Source organism: Opisthorchis viverrini, assembly GCF_000715545.1.
Source record: "Opisthorchis viverrini unplaced genomic scaffold opera_v5_70, whole genome shotgun sequence".
In the NCBI taxonomy this organism is placed as follows: Eukaryota; Metazoa; Platyhelminthes; class Trematoda; order Opisthorchiida; family Opisthorchiidae; genus Opisthorchis; species Opisthorchis viverrini.
The window spans coordinates 789,599-807,515 of record NW_008751726.1 but is presented as its reverse complement, the minus strand read 5'-3'; the positions used below and the strand labels follow the sequence as shown (position 1 = coordinate 807,515).

The 17,917-nt window shown below is 45.5% G+C and overlaps 1 protein-coding gene across 1 annotated transcript in view; it reads right to left on the bottom strand.

The window, feature by feature from the left end:
• Positions 1–8,572, bottom strand: part of T265_04328 (hypothetical protein) — a gene marked incomplete at both ends in the record, with an annotated part of 57,569 nt that extends 48,997 nt beyond the window's left edge. Inside the window, 5 exons of the mRNA XM_009169037.1 lie at positions 387–776; positions 1,127–1,391; positions 5,385–5,455; positions 6,194–6,444; positions 8,281–8,572. Coding sequence (XP_009167301.1) covers positions 387–776; positions 1,127–1,391; positions 5,385–5,455; positions 6,194–6,444; positions 8,281–8,572 — 1,269 coding nt within the window. The remainder of the gene's footprint in view (positions 1–386; positions 777–1,126; positions 1,392–5,384; positions 5,456–6,193; positions 6,445–8,280) is intronic.
• Between the last annotated feature and the right edge of the window lie 9,345 nt (positions 8,573–17,917).

The following is a 17,917-nucleotide window of genomic DNA, read 5'->3' as shown; positions in this document are numbered from 1 at the left end:
ATAGTGGATATATCGGAAAATCCCCGTCAAGTTCCCAACAGGATTAGTTGCCGGATTTCTGATAGCAAAAGCTAGGGAAAGTGTGTCACGACATCACCAGTTGAACTGTATTTCATATCTACATCACATATCCATCATATTCAGATACATTCCTTAAAAAGTGCCGGGTCGGTTGGTCTAGTTATTTACACCTGTAAGGGGTGTTTTTAATCGTGATAGTTCACCTCATGGCCTTTCTTAGAGGGACAAAAATCACTTATAATGAAAAAAATAGCCGAAGTCCAGTGAGAGTGAAGATAGGTAACTGTATTAAAAACTGACAGAAAACACTAATGAATCCTCTTCGAGAAAGCCTACTGTTTGAACGGGAGTACTGTTGAACCAACCTTAAATTCGAAACCATAACTGATCCGTTGCTGTATCCCACAAAAGTCACAAGCGAGGCCCACAAATACGGCAAGCCACTTGTACATTTCGGCTGTGGATTTGGATCCTAGCATCAGATCAGTTTGACTCTCTGCGCGTCTGGCTAGAACCAAGGCTCGGCGGGCAGTAGCCAAACCGCGTTCGATAAATTGACGTCGACTGTTCAACTCGTAAGCTAAGTCATTCGAACTCCGAGGGTCAAGTAACTGGGAGGAAACAGAGGCGACTTCACTAGTAACTTCGGAATCGCGAAAAGTAGCTGTGGGATCATCGTCGTCAGCGACAGCATCTTGACTGGCAAGATAGATTGCCCGGGCAAACCGCCACAGGAATTCCGGGGTCCGACGGTACTGTATGAAAACGAACATGAAAGAAACTCAGATTCCGAAAGCTGTAACCAAACTAAAGTATAACTAACACGCTAGCAGATGGTGATGCAGCTTAGATAGTGAATTCACAGATTCATAAAGTCAAACTTCAGTGGTACATCTTCCCGGTAAAATTTTGCTAAACTAATCTGTAAAGAACGGAAACCACCAAGATGAGGTTGATACGTTACAGGCCAGTAGGTTCGTTTAAAGCCTCGATAATTATGGGTGAGAGACAAGTTCTGCGGGGATGAAATACTTTTTGCAATACGGACACTATGAACTACAAATATTGGGATCTTCGCTTGAAACATGTAAAAAAAACAACTTACTGTGTTCTTATATACCAAACACCTGGCATAGGCTTGAGAACCAAGATGGGAAGCGTCACCTGCAGCGCTAATTTCTGGAGTCGATGAGAGTGATGGGCAAATACCCATGGCCGATTCTGCCACCCGATCAAGTTCATCTATCAATTCTGAAGGAAGAGGGGGACCCAAGCGGAAGCGGGAAGAAGACTTGGAGCTGCTCATACTGGCTGCTGAGTAGTATTTTGTAATGCAACTGGTCGCATCTTCTTCGGCGCACATCTCGGGACTAGAAAGTACGGTCAAAACGAGAGCACTTACCAAGGAACTTGCCATTAACCCTAATCGAAACAAATCGGTAAAGAATATCAGGTGTGGTTAAATTTCCCTTTAAAATTACAAATCGAAAGTTCGATTGGATTAAGGCTTAGATCCGACCAAGAAGTTCGTGACTAAAGTCTCCTTGGTACTTCTGAAAAGATTTCAACCTCATTTATCCTGTGGATGCAAGGAAGCCCCGACTTTTCTGACAAGTATGCAATGCCAAACCGAGACAGCCTCAAGACGCGGACAACAGTTGCACAGGATGCGCTGATAATGCCATAAATAATAAATACCAAATAAATGACCCGAAAAAGCTCACAGCTACAAGTGGAATCTAACATTCGACAGACTGGGTGGTAGAAATCTGGCCGATTCACCTATTCCGAACAGGTACAACTTTGCATGAACGAGCAAGCCAAATGAAAAAACACGGCGCAGTATATTTTGTTTCATAACCACGGACGGTGGTAGGTAATCTGCGAGGCAATTGGTAGCTCAGCATCTACTACAAGCTCACAAAAACATACTAGTGAATGGGTGGGGAAATAGCTGATTAAAGAAAAGCGCGATCGGCCCAGAAAGCGCAAGCAATACTAGAAAAGCTGACCGAAGTAATCCCGGCCTTCGGCATGTGGTTTGCGTCTACAAAGGGCAAATTCACACTACAGGACATAGGGCTTTCAATATGCTTCTGAGAGTTCACGAAATGCCAAAGGAAGTTGGGGAATGCTGCAAGTGGCTCGCAAGTTGCGTTGGCTCTTATGGTAGTGTGACAGACAAAGTGAGTGCACGAATCTCAAATGCTGGAGCTGTGTTTGCCAATTTGTGCCACTTTGGCGGCAAAAACGCAAATCGCTTGGTTGCAAAGGACGCATATGTCAGACTACAGTGTAGGCCGTATTGTTGTACAGCTGTGAAACTTGGCTACTTCGGGCAGAGGATCTGAGACATCCTTAGGTATTCGACCACCGATGTTTCAGAACTATGGGTGGAATCGGTTGGAAATAGCGAATTCAGACTGAGAATATCGGCAGGTGTCTCTAGCAGAGTAGACGGGGCTTTATTCAAAGAATGCACCAGCATTGACAACTAACGTGGCCGGGCTATGTCACGCATGTCAAATTACGGCCTGGCGAGATGAGCGCTGATTTTCGTGTCTAATTCGGAGTGGTAGAAACCTAGGGATGGAGAGAACTTGACACGGCAAATGGGAATGATGGATGTTACGAAACGTTCCGGTGCCGTTTGTGCTGTTCACCTTTCAGGATGGGGTGCACTTTACGCGTCTTTTTGCTTTTTTTCTTAGAGGTATGAATTTGTGGAACCGAAGCACATACCGAATGACTGGATGATCTCGATAAGCTTTCATAGTATTGCTTCTGATTCTATATCTTCTTCAAAGATGTGAACAATGTTGCCTGTATATTCCAGGTCTACCGTTCTGGCTCGGAGATATCTAAAGACCGGGGCTTCGGAGAACTTCCAGAGTTTACCTCATTTGTTCAGCATGGACGAACCTAAACAAAAATGGAGAGAGTGGGAATCCTTGTGGAATGCCACTGCTTGCTGGAAAGCTTTTAAAGGGCTTCCTATATACTCACCCACCCACAAGTATTTTAAACGAACAGCGTGCGATATTCATGAACTTCTGTAGCACACCTTGTCAAGAGAAACTAACCGGTTGGCAAAATCGGACGGACTCCTGTAGTTAAGGAATGTCAAGATTATAGGGATCCTGTATAAATACTGTTGCTCTAATAAGTGGAGTGCGAAGAGGTCCACACTCCTCCCGCTTGTGGTTCCTGGATCCCGTGTTCACGCGTCTTCTTAAGGCGACATGAAGTAAGCGACGCAACGTGTAACAGGCGCATTCCTCTGCGAGTATCACTGACCGCGAGCAACCTTTTTGAAAACGGGTACTAATATCGTCTCTTCCCACTTGTTTTGGATGGTCCTTTTGGCCCAGACACAAAAATGAAATATCCACTGGACATTACCACATCTTCTCACATCAGAGGAAGAATAATTTCACAAGATGAGTGAAACTTCTTTCTGAGAAGTCATCACTCGAAAAGCCAGTCAATGTGACCGCGTGATGTGATTTCAATGATTGAAGGATGAGCGGCGCTATGCCCTGTATAAGTGAGAGCTACTCACACTGCTGTTCAGCCATTAGTAGCCAAAGGACTAAGTGTTCGAGCACCGGCTGCACAGTACTCCTCAGCTTTTCCGCATCGACTGGCCTCAGCGATAAGAAGAAACCACCTAATCTTCTTACATCACCATCAATCGAGAAACATATAAGTTGGACAAGCAATGATCGAGAATTTCAGCTCCGGCTTCAAACAGGGCGGGTGGTAGTTCACCAGCACCAGTAGTATGGTGATGCTTGAGAGAGAAAAGGCATTCGTTTATCCGTGAAATTGTCGGAGATCCAAGGTTATTGCCAGGACTTCGTTGCGGGTCGGGAACTCGGCTGATCAACCGTAAGGGGCCAGCTGAATTGTTGTTGAGTGTTCAACATAACGATTTAAGCGTGCTTCTTCTTCTAAAGATATGTCAGCCGATTTTATCAGGAAATGGTTCGCTCACTCGAGGCCCCTTTGGGTCTGTTGCGCGTGTCGGATGGAACAGTTTACGCACGTACCTGGAGTTTCTCGACCTTTCCATCTCTTCAGCTTTCCGGACTCATTAAACTTTTCCACCCGCGCAGATCCCCTTTATTCTCTGATGTCTAACAGTTCTTCGGGTTGTAGTGTACTTTCGACTAGAAGAAATGTGTCCAAGCTTCGAAAAAATTCATGGCGTTGATCGAGATCCAGTGCTTGTATCTAGTTAGATGCACCGTTCCACAAGCAGAGCGCCTAGCATTTAGTATGGTTGCGGACAGCACCCTCCACTAAGAGTTAACAGCAAAAGACATGCTATCCGAAATCGATCTCAACATCTGGTTTTGGTAGGTTTGCTTCACATCAGGGTCCGAGAACTTGTAAATGGCCAGGCGAGGAGTACAAACCTTGCGCGCCCCAGGAAGGCCCAACAAGAAGCAGCAACGAACAAGCGCGTGATCCGATTCCACACTGGTGTTCCAAGGCGATCCGCATTCAGCAGCTGACCCACGCCACCTACAGCTTATGGTGACATAGTTTACCTGTGTTGGAGCTTGGCTCGCAAGCGGACGACACAATGTGGTGAAGTTGCTTCGGTTGTTTTGGAAGTTAATGCCACAAAAACTCTGTGGTCACTACAGCAGTTGCCTTGAGTTACGATTCCAATCATAGACGATCACCCAACTGAACCTCAGCAGCGCTAAGTTTAAGTACTTGTGCACTCATAGCCCCGGCAACCACGACAATATCCGAGCTCTTAGCCCGCCAAAAGGTGCCTAAAGTATTGTAAAAGTTGTCGTTGAGGGTATCACAGATATAGGCTATTGAGTCGTAGGAAAACAATGAAAAGACAACGATTAGCGGCGCGTTTACGGGACGCTCTCACGGACGTTGCAAAACGGCACCCAGAACTAGATGGGAGAACAATTATGGTTGCTGGCCGAATCCTTTGGCTCAAAAGTCTAACCACAAGGCAGAAATGGCTGGCGTAAGCCCGCCAGAACATCCTACATTTTTAATAAGCAAGTCCCACACATGTTCCAACCCCCAACCTGGGGGAGCGGGAGACTGTGTTAGTAAGACCACCACCCATTGGTCAACCTGGTATGACAGGCTCTGTGAGAGTCAAAAGTACATTCGCCAGTATGGGTTATGGAGTTGCACAAACCATCACACCGCCGTAGGGCACAGTCTGTTCGTGACGAAATGTGGTGGGATGTGGATCAGATGTGGATTCGGATTTTGGATGACCAATCATTTGAACGTAAAAGTACTGGATGAGCCTAACTACATAACACCGATAATGATGGTAAAATAGTTCACAATAACTCCAGAAAGCACATACTCACCCACTGTCTTGACTGCGAATATCAAAAAACTCATCATCATCATCGGAAAGATAGAATGGCAGGATTTCTTCCTGGGTAGAAAATGGGAAAAGACTATGAGGGCAATAAGGGAGGAAACGAAATCCGAATACTTTAATGGGGATGATAATTTTTTATGGAAGCCTGGATTGAGGTCCTAAATCATTTAATCCAACTAGTTGTGACGGACTACAAGACATGTTCGAAATCTGCGAGGCAAGGTGTCATGATTATATCAACGCAGTTTAACTGGTAGGGAACGACGGGCCACATAAATTGGTTCCTGTTTACACTGTTTGGCTAGCCGACGATGGGGGAAAACCAGAGCAGATCGTGTACCACGACCCGAAGGATTGGAGGGGCTCTTTCAGACCGTCCGAAACGGGGTGAATTAGTTGTAAATTGAACAACAGCGTAAACGGTGGCAATCCCAACCGAGAAGGTAGCTAACGCCAAATGACAGAAAAAAGGCTGGCGTCGACTAGCGCTGGTAAAAGTTAAAACCTAAAAAGTCCAGGCACAGGAGGTCTTACGCCATCAGCAGGGATAGGGGTCCGTCAGGTGGGTTGTCGGTTGGAAGTTACAAGCCAGAACTCGACACCACGCGTTCGTCAACCAATCGTGTGATCCTTACTAGGTCCTCCGTCAATGTACGTGACTAGCTACGGTAAGCAGTCGGAATTCCAAGTAGAATCCACATCGCATGACTACGTTGTCACCTGGTTAGGACCATTACCATGGAAAGAACCCGACACATTACAGTAAGGATGTAAAATAAAGCAAACACGTACCGGAGAGATTTCATTATTGTGTCGATAAGAGTGCAACATTGACCGCATTTCTGATAACTCCGTTTTGACCGCATTTAGTTCAGCCAGCAGATTATCTAGTCTGGTTGCGTCGGAGTGGCGGCGATACCGATTAGAAATAGCATGCCAGACGGCAGTAACGGCCAGACCGACGCCCAATCCGACGGAGGTACCAATTACAGCAGACAAGAATGTGCGCTTGGTGTTACTGCTACCAGTATGAGTCATTATTGCTAAATATAAGGAAAACAAATAATTGGTGAGATTTTATGCCTCGTTATGAGTCACAAAAACCATATTTCCATCTGACCATGGCAAAAATAGAGGATATTCACGAAGCCATGATTAACAATTAAGTGATCTTTTTACGTCAAAATACCCGTTTACTGAGTTTTCCAGTCAAGTTTTACGTCAAAAACTGGTGCCTACGGATGGGTAGGAAAGTTCATTCGCTTAGGTGTTCTTCTGTTATACGAAACAGGTAGCCTAACAGGCGTGGACTAGTGCGACGAGCTCAGCTATTGTGGGCGACTGGCTGTCCAAAAACCAGGTGCTGTATTTCAACATCGCTATTCTGACACCGACAAACATCGACATGCGTTTTCCGCGCTATAAGACCACAGTATAGAATACACTGTTGCAATGAGCAGTCTTGTTTCACGCCGTCATCACAGGCGTCGGAGACTGTATCACCTTCCAGGATCACATTTGTATTTTTTCACTGGCCAAAGTAACCGTGACAGATCTCGATCAATTTTTTTAACCTCAGAGCTACCGTCAGTTGGAGCGTATGCTGACACAACAAACAAACACCATTTTCCATGTCGGATACAAACAAACAACGCACATGCGACTGTTTACTAGAATTCAGTCCAGCGAGGGGCATTCAACTCTGGAAATAAGCACAACTCCCACGCAGCAGACACCACAGGCCACTGCATCCGGATTTCCGGGTACCAGAAGAATCTGGATCCCCACCGAACGGTTTGAGACGTGTGGCCAAACAGATTTTGTACGCATGTTCCGGGGACACAAGATATGTCAACCGAAAAAGAAAGCAAGATTTGAGCAAGTGGTGCCTGTTGCACAATTTGATTCAAAGTAAGGAGGTTAAAAGCTCAGATGGGGGCTTATTTCTGTTTGTTTTACTGAAAAGAATCTTAGACATGGAGCAACGGTTAGACAATCAACAAATAAATAAGTCAGGACTTGGATGAGGGACGTGAGGCAACTAAGTGAATGAAGGCCTGTGCTTGGTGCAAAGTCAAATATCTTTAAGGAACTGAAAGTTTAAAAGCGCCTGAGCATAAGACATGGAGCAACGGTTAGACAATCAACAACTATATAAGTCAGGACTTGGATGAGGGACGTAAGGCAACTCAGTGAACGAAGGCCTGTGCTTGGTGCAAAGTCGAATATCCTTGAGGAACTGAAAGTTTAAAAGCGTCTGAGCATACAGTTGAAGTGAGGTGCTATCATCAGGATCGACCCAGCGTTCTTTGCGAACCTCACCCGAAGTAAGCCCAGCGCACAATAACAGGCGAACTGTAGCCAGGAAGTCCGCCTGGGAACTGATGGAATGCCCACCACCCAGATTAGATGCGCGTCATTTCTTGAGGGGACTCAAATTATCTGAAAGTAAGACCACATGGGTCCAGGCCAGGAAGATAAGGGGATCCGCAAAACCCAGTTTGAGTGTAGCTGTATTCCTTTTACTTTAGACCATGGGAGTGAGTTCAACTCCTAACATCACCAAAAACAGTGCAGTGATAAACAGATATTCGAAGCGCGTAACACCTAAACTCGTCCTTGGTGGCTTGAGGTCCGCAACCGGTATGCTGTAGGCATGTTTCGGAAAGGGAACATAGATAGTCATTAAGAGAAAGGACGATTCCCACGAGAGATTTTGTTGTCCAATTTGACACAGTACGGGCAGGAAGTGCTGCCAACTGGATCAGACATTTTGAGTTCAGTAATTACTAAAATGGTCCCTTATGGGATCATTTTGATTTACCTGGTAGGTCAACAGTTCGGACGCGGAAAAATGGTTAGGAAACTGGTAAACTGACCGCGGCGTATAATTCGATAGCTGGGGAGAAGATGGAGGTCATGGCCGGTATACCGGCGCAAGAGGTAGATCGCCCCTTGTTGAGCGAGCTTCTGCGCCGAACATCCATTACTGCTGGTAGGTACGGCTGCAACGGCCGTGAAGCCTACCCGGACGCGATTGGCCAGGATACTGGACCGCTCACCGGCCCAGCATTTGTTTGAGTTTTGATTGGCCGGGAGCCTGGACCAACCATCCAAATGTGATCCAGCAGCTGCCGATCGCCGTCTGACGTCGTAGCAGCTAAAAGACATCACAACTTCCAGGTTGTTGTCGCCGCATACACGTTATACATGACGCTTTGTATCAGTGTTTCTGACCTGGCTTTGGGCATTAATACACGCTCTTCACCACTGGTGGTTGTTTTGACGAGAAAGCCCAGAGAATAATTGCATCAGCAACAAAAGCAGTTTGCGGAGGAACTCCCTGAGTCACTTGATCAAAGACTGCATATCCAAACACAAACAGTCATCGGTGAGTCTTCTATTTCATCGGCTGATGGAGCCGCACCACGGAGTTTCCACCAAACCATCTTCCCGACCACGCTCTTGACTCTTGCTTCAAGCGGTACGAAGACATGCTTCATCGCACATTAATAGATCTCCCCGGACAATCCGAGCTACCGCTGCCCATGTAATCGCACACACACTCCGGTCGCCTCAAACATGGCGTACGTTATGGGGCGGTCCAGAAACAGAAGTACGTCAGTCAACGATTGCTCCGCATTATCATACCTAAGCTGATGGCCTGCCTACAACCACTCCTTTAGTACTCTTGATTGTGCCCTCTCACTCAATAGTTTCTTCACCTGCAACTGTGAATAAATACTTAATCTGACCCAAACCACCCCCTGGACGTACTCATTCTAATCTGTTGAACGTTCTGTTGGGCTCCAACAACCTCAGTAGACATCAAGTTTGCAATCCCCACAAATTCGCTCAATGTCTGTTCGATTCGCGTTCTGTCTCTTGCGGTCAAACAAACTCATCTCCCGACGGACATTTTACAACCGACTCTACTCCAACAGCGACGCCGGTTATACTATAAAGATTCAACGCGCAACGTGACTGTGATATTCAGACTGACAGATACAGGTGTTGCAAATTTCTTCACTACGTCATTTCTCATTTCAAGTTGTGCAACGCTGGCCAAGGCCGCGTGGCCTCAGCGCTGCTCGCTAGAAGTGAAACGGAATTATTTACGCCGAAGCTGAAGAGTCTCCGAAGTTGCATATTTTATGGCCAGGGCTAGCATGACATTGCCCTGTTCGTAGCATATAACCTGGGTAATATTCCTATGAATTCAAATATTCGCTGATAGCGGAGCAAAGATTACTATCAGGGACTCACTTATCACACAACTTAGAAAGCCTATGGGGTCACTCACTTTGCAAAGCCATCACGCTTTCCTTCAGACTGCAACTGCACCATTCTGAGGTCACTTCGACCTACAAACAGGCAACATCAACATGTGTCTGATATTTCCACCGTTTTTTCCATGTACGCTCCAAGCTACCTCAATAGCTACCGATTTAGTTATTGCACGTTCCTTATAATAACACATGTTCATATTCGATTGCATCAACCGCATATCACTTACCTACACCCAAATATCGATGACCGTTTTAAAATACAGCACTGTCGCCTCACCGCAATAGTTAAAATTCGTGACCACTCTTGTTGCCTGCCGTTTCGGCCCGTGGCCTAACTCATGAACTGGTGCCGTCCAGCAGACACTGACACTTTCATGTTTTTGCTCCTTAATGTGGACACTGCCGGTTTATTTCCTCGTTTGCATAGCAGCACTGGATCACCATGCGTCCTCGATGGATCCAATAACATTTTGATTCATGACGGTCTTCATGTGTTATAATTTCCTGTCCACTCCTAACCGTAATGGCAGATCCGACTACCCAAGATGTTTCTGTACGGAGCTGCAGTGAACCTAAATACGACATCCGGTTGCCGGAAACACAAATGCCATACCCAGTCTGACGGCTTGTACGTAATTTACCACCCCTCTAATATTTCCTGACCTAGCGTGTTACACACGTCACAGTCTGTTGAATTTGGGCCAGAACTTCAAAGCACTGGCCACCTTATTGCATTGTCCACTTTTTCTGACCACAAAACCACTAACGTTCCAATAGAATTATCATGGGCCAGTATGACAGTGAAGACGAGACCTTGCCGTGCAACTGTCATAAAAAACAAAAAAACTTGCCAGCCGTGAAGAATTCCTTGGCTTTTTCTGGTTTGGCGTACACTGCAACCATAGAAAACATTTCCTTATATAGGGCGCGAACGGCCACTTCCCTTTTAGTTGGTGCGGACAATGAGAGCGCTATTGCTTTTCATGTGTTCTTAAGATTATTAAAAAAAATCCAGTACAGGAAAAAACACGTAAAGCACCCAACCTCTCCGCAAAATATCTCAACATCTTCAGGAAGACCTTATGTTCATCCGTCAGCCGGCATTTTTATTAAGAAGTCCATACACATGGCAGACTTTGAGTACTTTCAATCGACTTCCAGCAAATCTGCGGCTGCGTAAAAAGATTTGGGCGTTCGAATGGATTTCACCAAATGCTAAATCTTCATGGTAAATTTTCCCTCGTCCAAACCACTGTTTAGGAGAAAGTTGTGCTGTATACCTGAAGATGAGCAGCCTCAGCAATGGTCTTGATTTTTAGTTCAAATCGACTGACAGGATCAATGCAACACAACCGATTCACCGGGTCCGTTGCAGTTTTCGTCAAACGACAGGTGAGATGCCTCAGCTTTGCCTTTCGCGGTTGTGTTCTTTCCGTCGTTTCCAACTTGTAGCCTTTTAAGCTTGCTTAAGCTTGAAATATTCCCCAAACGATTGGAAAATAACCCCAGCAAGTGTGTTTCTGTCCCCTCAATGTCCACCGCACTTTGATAATGCTAGTTCAGACTCGACCACTTTTACTTCGGATCATGCCCACTATCTGTGAGCTTGCCTCATTTTAGCGCAAACCCGAGTGTCTACAAACCCCTTCGGTCATGCCTGTTTTCTACCTACCAACATGATCATACGTATGGCATGCGACACACAAGCTGGGGATGCACATTATTAGCATTACTACCGCATCTTCCAAGGTATGTGCAACAAGCACGATCCACGTGTGTCCTTTAGACACACTCTTTTTGTTTGGGGGCATTAGAACTCGTATTCAATAGTGGCGACCGCATTCACGATCACACTGTAAACTTTTGGTGGAGGCGAGCTGGTGGACAGCAGTTCTGCATTTCCAATAAATAGGTTAACCATAAATGCCGTTTCCAAGACTGTCTCATTTAGTAAAGGTGTCGAGGCTAGTTTCACAGTGCCTGGGTGACCGTGGGTTGCAGACTTTTGCACCTGATTGTTATGTTCAGGTCGGCGTTTGTGACGTTGTCGCTGGGTTCATCTGTCTGCTCCTGCGCGGCTGACCTGGACCACCTTAAATCTTGTGTTTTGGGTCCACTGCTGCATATTTTTTGTTGGTTTTGAGAATACGTAAAGAGAACTGTACATAAGTTGGTTGTTCCTAGCCCACTGAGTCTACACCAGTGTCCGTCATGCCTGCACCCATGACCGGTCGATAAGTGTAGTCTCAACAGCGTAAAGACTCGCGCCCATTGTGGGGTTAGCCAGGGGTTTAGAGTCGGCATTCTACTGTTGAGGCTAGACGTATTTAGCGCATACCTTCCAAAACCGAATTAATCCAGATTTCGCGCCTGCGGAAGACGGCCGTTATATATACAGTTGTGCATCTGGAAGATATTTTGAGTACCCTGAGGCCGCAGATGGTTCCTCCACACGACAGATAAAAGGAATGAGGGGGAAAGTCAAATGCTTAATCGGTTTCCTTCTATCGCGAACACTGTGCACAAACATATTTTAATGAAGTTGCTGAAAAGAGTCCCCATGGGTTATTCCGTCGGTATTGTTGCTGGGATTGTCTCGGATAACAAGTCCTAGATGATCAACCTTGTACCGGTGACACCGTGACCTCCTTTCCTGCGGCAACGATGAGCTGGTTTACTGTTTTGCCAGCTAACCGATCCCGAAGGAACTTGCAGGACGCTCGGGCAGTATGGAATTTTCGCAGTCGTTATCTGTACTGCTTGCATCTTTCTTTGAGTTTGAGTCAGCATACGTATTGTCTACGAACCCTTCGATTTAACATGGGACTGCATTATTTTTTCCGACCCAGAGGTGAAATTTTTTGCACTGCTCACAAGTGCCCTGTTATACGTAGAACATAAAACGCCCCGACAATATAGGCGGATGACGATAACCAAGAGGTCTCGAAAACCGGGCGACGTGACTATCTGGTTACCCTTTGAAACCGGCAGACATATAACTCTACCAATCCACGCAAGCATGACAGCACATTTCGCACTTTTCTTTCACTGGACCCACCTTTCCAACATTGTCTGGCTCACCGAAATCCTTAGCGAAGAACGTTCAGGTAAAATTAGATTATTGCAACTATTACCTGACTACGCAGTGAAAAATATTTTGTTCTGTATTTGGCATATTTGTATGTAAGATATTTGAACCAAATGATACGCCCTACCAGGTAGACTGGTTAGTCCTCAAACGAGTTCACAGAAGAGTTTTCATAAAATACGAAGCCAATTCTTTTGGTTTATAGCGTATATGCCTCCGTTGCAAACCACTGTTTCTAGTTCTGTTTCTACTATTTCTGAAACTGGTTTCTGTTGTTTTCACGTGCGTTATTTTTCTCTTTTTTTGTTCTCGTATATACCGTTCAAACTGCCACCCGTATGTTGCGGATTTCGATGCATGTGCAGGAAGAAAACGCTGAAAATCTGCCTACATGACCCGCACAGTTTGAACTCTTGCTCAGCCCTCTGGGTATAAATACCGTTCACCCATTCTTTTCACTACAATGTTTGCCGATTTTGTAGTCGGTGGAGGGTTTTTTGATTATGAATACAGAATCCAGCTACTGTGTTTGCCCGAAGTTCGGTAATGACGTGACTAAATGCACAAATTTTGACGGCTGCTCAAACTTTTAATACGGGAAACGCTATGACAGCCCCTGTAGTCGGTTCATTGCATCTTCGGAGCCGCTTTGACGCCCCTCGCATGGTGAAAATCGCCGCCGGTTGTCCTTGACTTTGCTTATCCACAGATTATATGTATCCGGCTTCTCAAATTAAATCCCGCCTGGTAATGCACCATATTCTACTGCCCGCACAAGGTTACGACGTCCCCAACGTTACTGCAGATACACACGGGTAATTTTAATGAATAACGGCATCATCCAAAACATGGTCAAGAAAACAGACCACCATGCAGCATCCGGCCACTGTCGTTCCGTCCTGAGTTGTTATGCTCGATGACGCTCTGTAGGCACCGTTTCGCTGAACGTTTTGAGTGAACGGGTTACTTTTGGGTGACCTTTTCAAAGACGTTGCACTCTCCGCGCAAGTGAATAGTTCAGGCCTGAAGCCCTTCCCGTCTGGACAAAATTTTTCGTGGCGGAATGCGATGAATCTTTTCCTTCCAGTGACGCACGCAACCCCACACCTAAGATCAAAAAAGCAAATCGCTGTTTCAGGAATGGCTTAAGCTTGCATGCCGTGTACTTGTTACCTTCACTTTAGTTTCAGAGAGGAATTTTTCTGCCCCACGCCGTCGACCAAGCAAACACACATCTACCTACTGCCCCAATGGTGGATACATACAAAAACGAGTTCTGTGTACGCAAACTCGTTGATTGGAGTTGACAGCAGTGCTCGGGGAACAGGTGATCAGTACTCCTACACTCATTTTCCCCCATAGGTTATGTTATTGTCCGATACATGGAATAACTCCCTCAAAATCTAGTAAGCTATCCAGGAAGCTTCACCACTTGTTGCAATAGCCTCCCATTTTGAATGACTGCCCTCCCGGTTAACATTTCACAAGGATCACCTGTTTTGGACTGGTTTGGTTGAATCCTATTTCAGTTTTACAAGACATTTTTATTTTCCGTTTTCCTTACCTCGCAAATCGTTTTCACCGTTTCGGTCATACCATTTTTGTACCAAAAACTTGGTTAGCTCTAAATTTGTTTTAATGCATGAGCTTAGGGCCCGGTTTCGATCAGGCGTTGACTGTTGATCCCTATCGGCCTTGCTTGACTTTCGGGGTACCTCACCGGTTGTCAAAAACCCTTGGGGTTTGTAATTTTGTATTCCGTGTAACTACTTTCACTTTTATAGTACAGCACATTTGCGTGGCCATTCGTTCGGAGTTTTGCGGTGTGATTGCTAACCTTGGCGCTCGTTGCTCAAGTGTTCGAAATGGCCGTTACATTTCCGTCAGTTCTCTTGTTTGCTTCCACGTACCTCATCACGTCTCTGCGTGCGTATAACGATTTCTTCCGCCTGTAGAAAGCTTAGAGTCATTTATCACCAGGCTATTTGATACCTTCTACCCCCATTCTGTTTCACCGAATCACTCGCTGCGGTGGTAAACGTTGTGGTAAACGTTTATTTTTTTCTATGTTTTGGACTTACTCCTATGTGAAGCCTCCTAAAACTCATTAGGCCTTACTGATCTCATCCTCTCTCCTCCTCTTCCCAAGCTTCGACATTTGGCTACACCTGTTTCGATGCTCTCTTTGGCCGTTATTGACCTCAACTGATCTACGCTTTACGCCCAAAGGTTTTGTTATACGGACCAAAAAATACATGAAACCTTACAGTGGCTTTGTTCTACATTAGTGAATTCAAAGGTGAACGAATCCCGCCGATCACAGATTCGCACATCCCACCTGAAAAACCTCAAACATGACATTCATCATGGGCTTCTGAAGAACCTCAAACATGACATCCGTCATGGGCTTGTCCAGAAACCGAAGTACGTCACTGCAACGATAGTATGGCACTGTCATATCCAATTTGATAACATACCTGCAACTATCCGCGTGCCACTTTTGATGATGCTGTCGCCCACTTGTGCACTTACAACTGCGGACAAACTCTTCTTGTGGCCCCAGCAGACTCCGGGACCCGTTCATCCTAAGCCGCTGAACCACTCGTTCACGCAAAATAATTCCGTTGACTTTCATTCTATGCTATTCAAATTTTTTAGTGCAGTTCACACTCCGTCTTGTGCATTAGCACCAACTTTCTCCGCCAAGGGAACTTTTACACCAGGCCCCATTCCAGCAGGGACACCAGCTTCAATGTACACAGTGACTATAGAATTCCTGCTACCATTTATCGTATTGCTGATTCCTCTACTTAATCTCCCCCGCTTTCGCTTTTTATGGCCATGGTCATAAGCCCAACACTCCAAGGCCAAATGGTTTTAGGTTTAAGTTCAGATTGACCGACCAGATCGCGATAATCCAGCTGCTGTACCAGGTTCGTTGTTCTAGTTCATCATTTTTTGCAACTTAAAGTTTTCCTATAATGCACTAAACAGGATGTCTCTTCTCATTTCTCTCTCTTTCTGCTTTTGCCCATCACCTTCAAGTCTTGAACGTATGATCGTCTCGGCTTGATATACTCCCCCAGATGTAAGATAAACTCCTTGTAACTGTTTTCCCTTCCCTATCCTGGTTTAGGCGCGGTCAAGTCCACATCGGATATTGTTCACTGTTTCTGACATCGTCTTTCTTTCGCACGATACCCAATACTCCCATATCCCCCATTTGTGCTTTCTTCTTACGGTAACCGCATGATCATGCCTGGCGGTATACAAAACACCAGTTCGGAACAAACATCATCATTATTGTCAAAGTCGGAGGTAGGTTGCCCCAATACATCCCCAGATTCTACGCATTACAAGAGGGCTAATTGCAGGATGCACTTATTACACGCATGTGACGAACCTTAGTTTGGTTTTAACTAAGGACAAGACAGAAGTATGAAATAGGGTCGACACGGACCCATATTTCGAGGTTCCGTGACATACACAAGGACTCGCTACTTGCCTAACTGGCGATCCAGTTTACCCCGGAGTGGATTAAAGCAAGGGATAAGTCTACTTAGCGACTACAGAGAGCACAGATGATCAGTGTGGATATTACTGGCAAATCTTTCCTTAGTTTTGAGTTTCGATCAAACATAAATCTTTCCGTGCAACTAAGCCAAAAGAGAATTTTAATACGCTTGCTGCTAAATGGGTTGGGTACCTTTACGCACCTTCAAATATTCCGCTAGTAGACATTTGTGTTACAAAGACTAGAAGGCAGTCTTTCGCTAGCCCCAATAAAGACTCATGCATGGCTACCGGTGGTTACATTCGAGGCCACTACTGCGTCAGGTGACAAACTCAAATGCGCAACATGTCGTATTCTGCTACGGCGTCCAAGTTATTGATAATGTGAGGTTGGCCGCTGCCCACATTGTACCGCGGACAACTATGCGACTCTTATTCAGACTAGCTGCCAGTTGCCTGCACTGAAATGTGCGAACGTCGAACAGCTGCATGCCATTCAAATTTGCTTGGAATGATGAAGATTATGCCATAACGGAACTAATATGAACATAAATATATCATGGTACAAACAATAATGATGAACTCATTTCTTAACTTGTAGGTACCATACCAACTGAGGCACGATCGGATAGTAAAATTCTGAACGGGACAGGTGTCTTAAATCGGGATGACCAAATCCGGGGAATAAGGCCGGAGGTACAAATAGTCCATTGATGAAAGCGGATGATTTGAAGTGCGCTTGAAAGCCGTTGCTGGCCGTGGGTGACCAAGGACGGACAAGTTTTTGGCTCACGCCAAGAAAAGCTCAAAGAGGGATGTAGTGGTGGGAAAATTTGCAGTGGAGACAAATGGCGAAAAATATACCTCATATAAAGACTGAGTAAACGCTCTGGTGCTGAGGTAGAGGATAGCCGGATACAAGATGCACTTTGGGGGACAGAAGTGCTAAATGCATATTGCCGAATAAATGCCACTGAACGTCTGGGCTGAGTAGTCTGAAAGTATGGTACCAAACAAGGATAGTCGATTGCGGACGGAAGTCAACGAACTAGGACGTATGCGTCCCAGATGTGGCTAGGGTCAGATGAACAAGTTGTGTAAAGTGGCAGAAAAAGGAACAAGTAGGTGAAGGAGACAGCGAAAATCAGAAGGAAGACCACTGAGCGTGCCATCAGACTGAGTGTGGCATTCCATTACCATCATTTTACTGACACTTTGGCGTTTGACTAGCGCTGAATAGCCATCATTAAAATAAAAAGTCAGCGGCCCAATAGCTCCGCAGGTAACACGAAACGCTGCTGGTTACTATAAAAATGTGTAGGCTGATATATTTTACCTTCAAACTGACTTGGTGCCGGTGAAAGGAAGAAGGCCTTCGCCGCGGAGTTATTTATTAGAAAATGCCAACTGACCAGTTTGAGACTATCGGACATATATGCCTCTTATTTAAAAAAACTGAACATCCATCTTCTATTGGACGCGTCTCCCTGAACTTTCTTGGATATTCGTTAACTGCTGCTGAAATCCAAGCAACTGCTGCAAAGCGACTCCACAACTTCCGCAACGGACCTCCTTTGCAAGAAACGTAAGTATCACCGTTACACATCTTCACCACTTCAAAGTCGG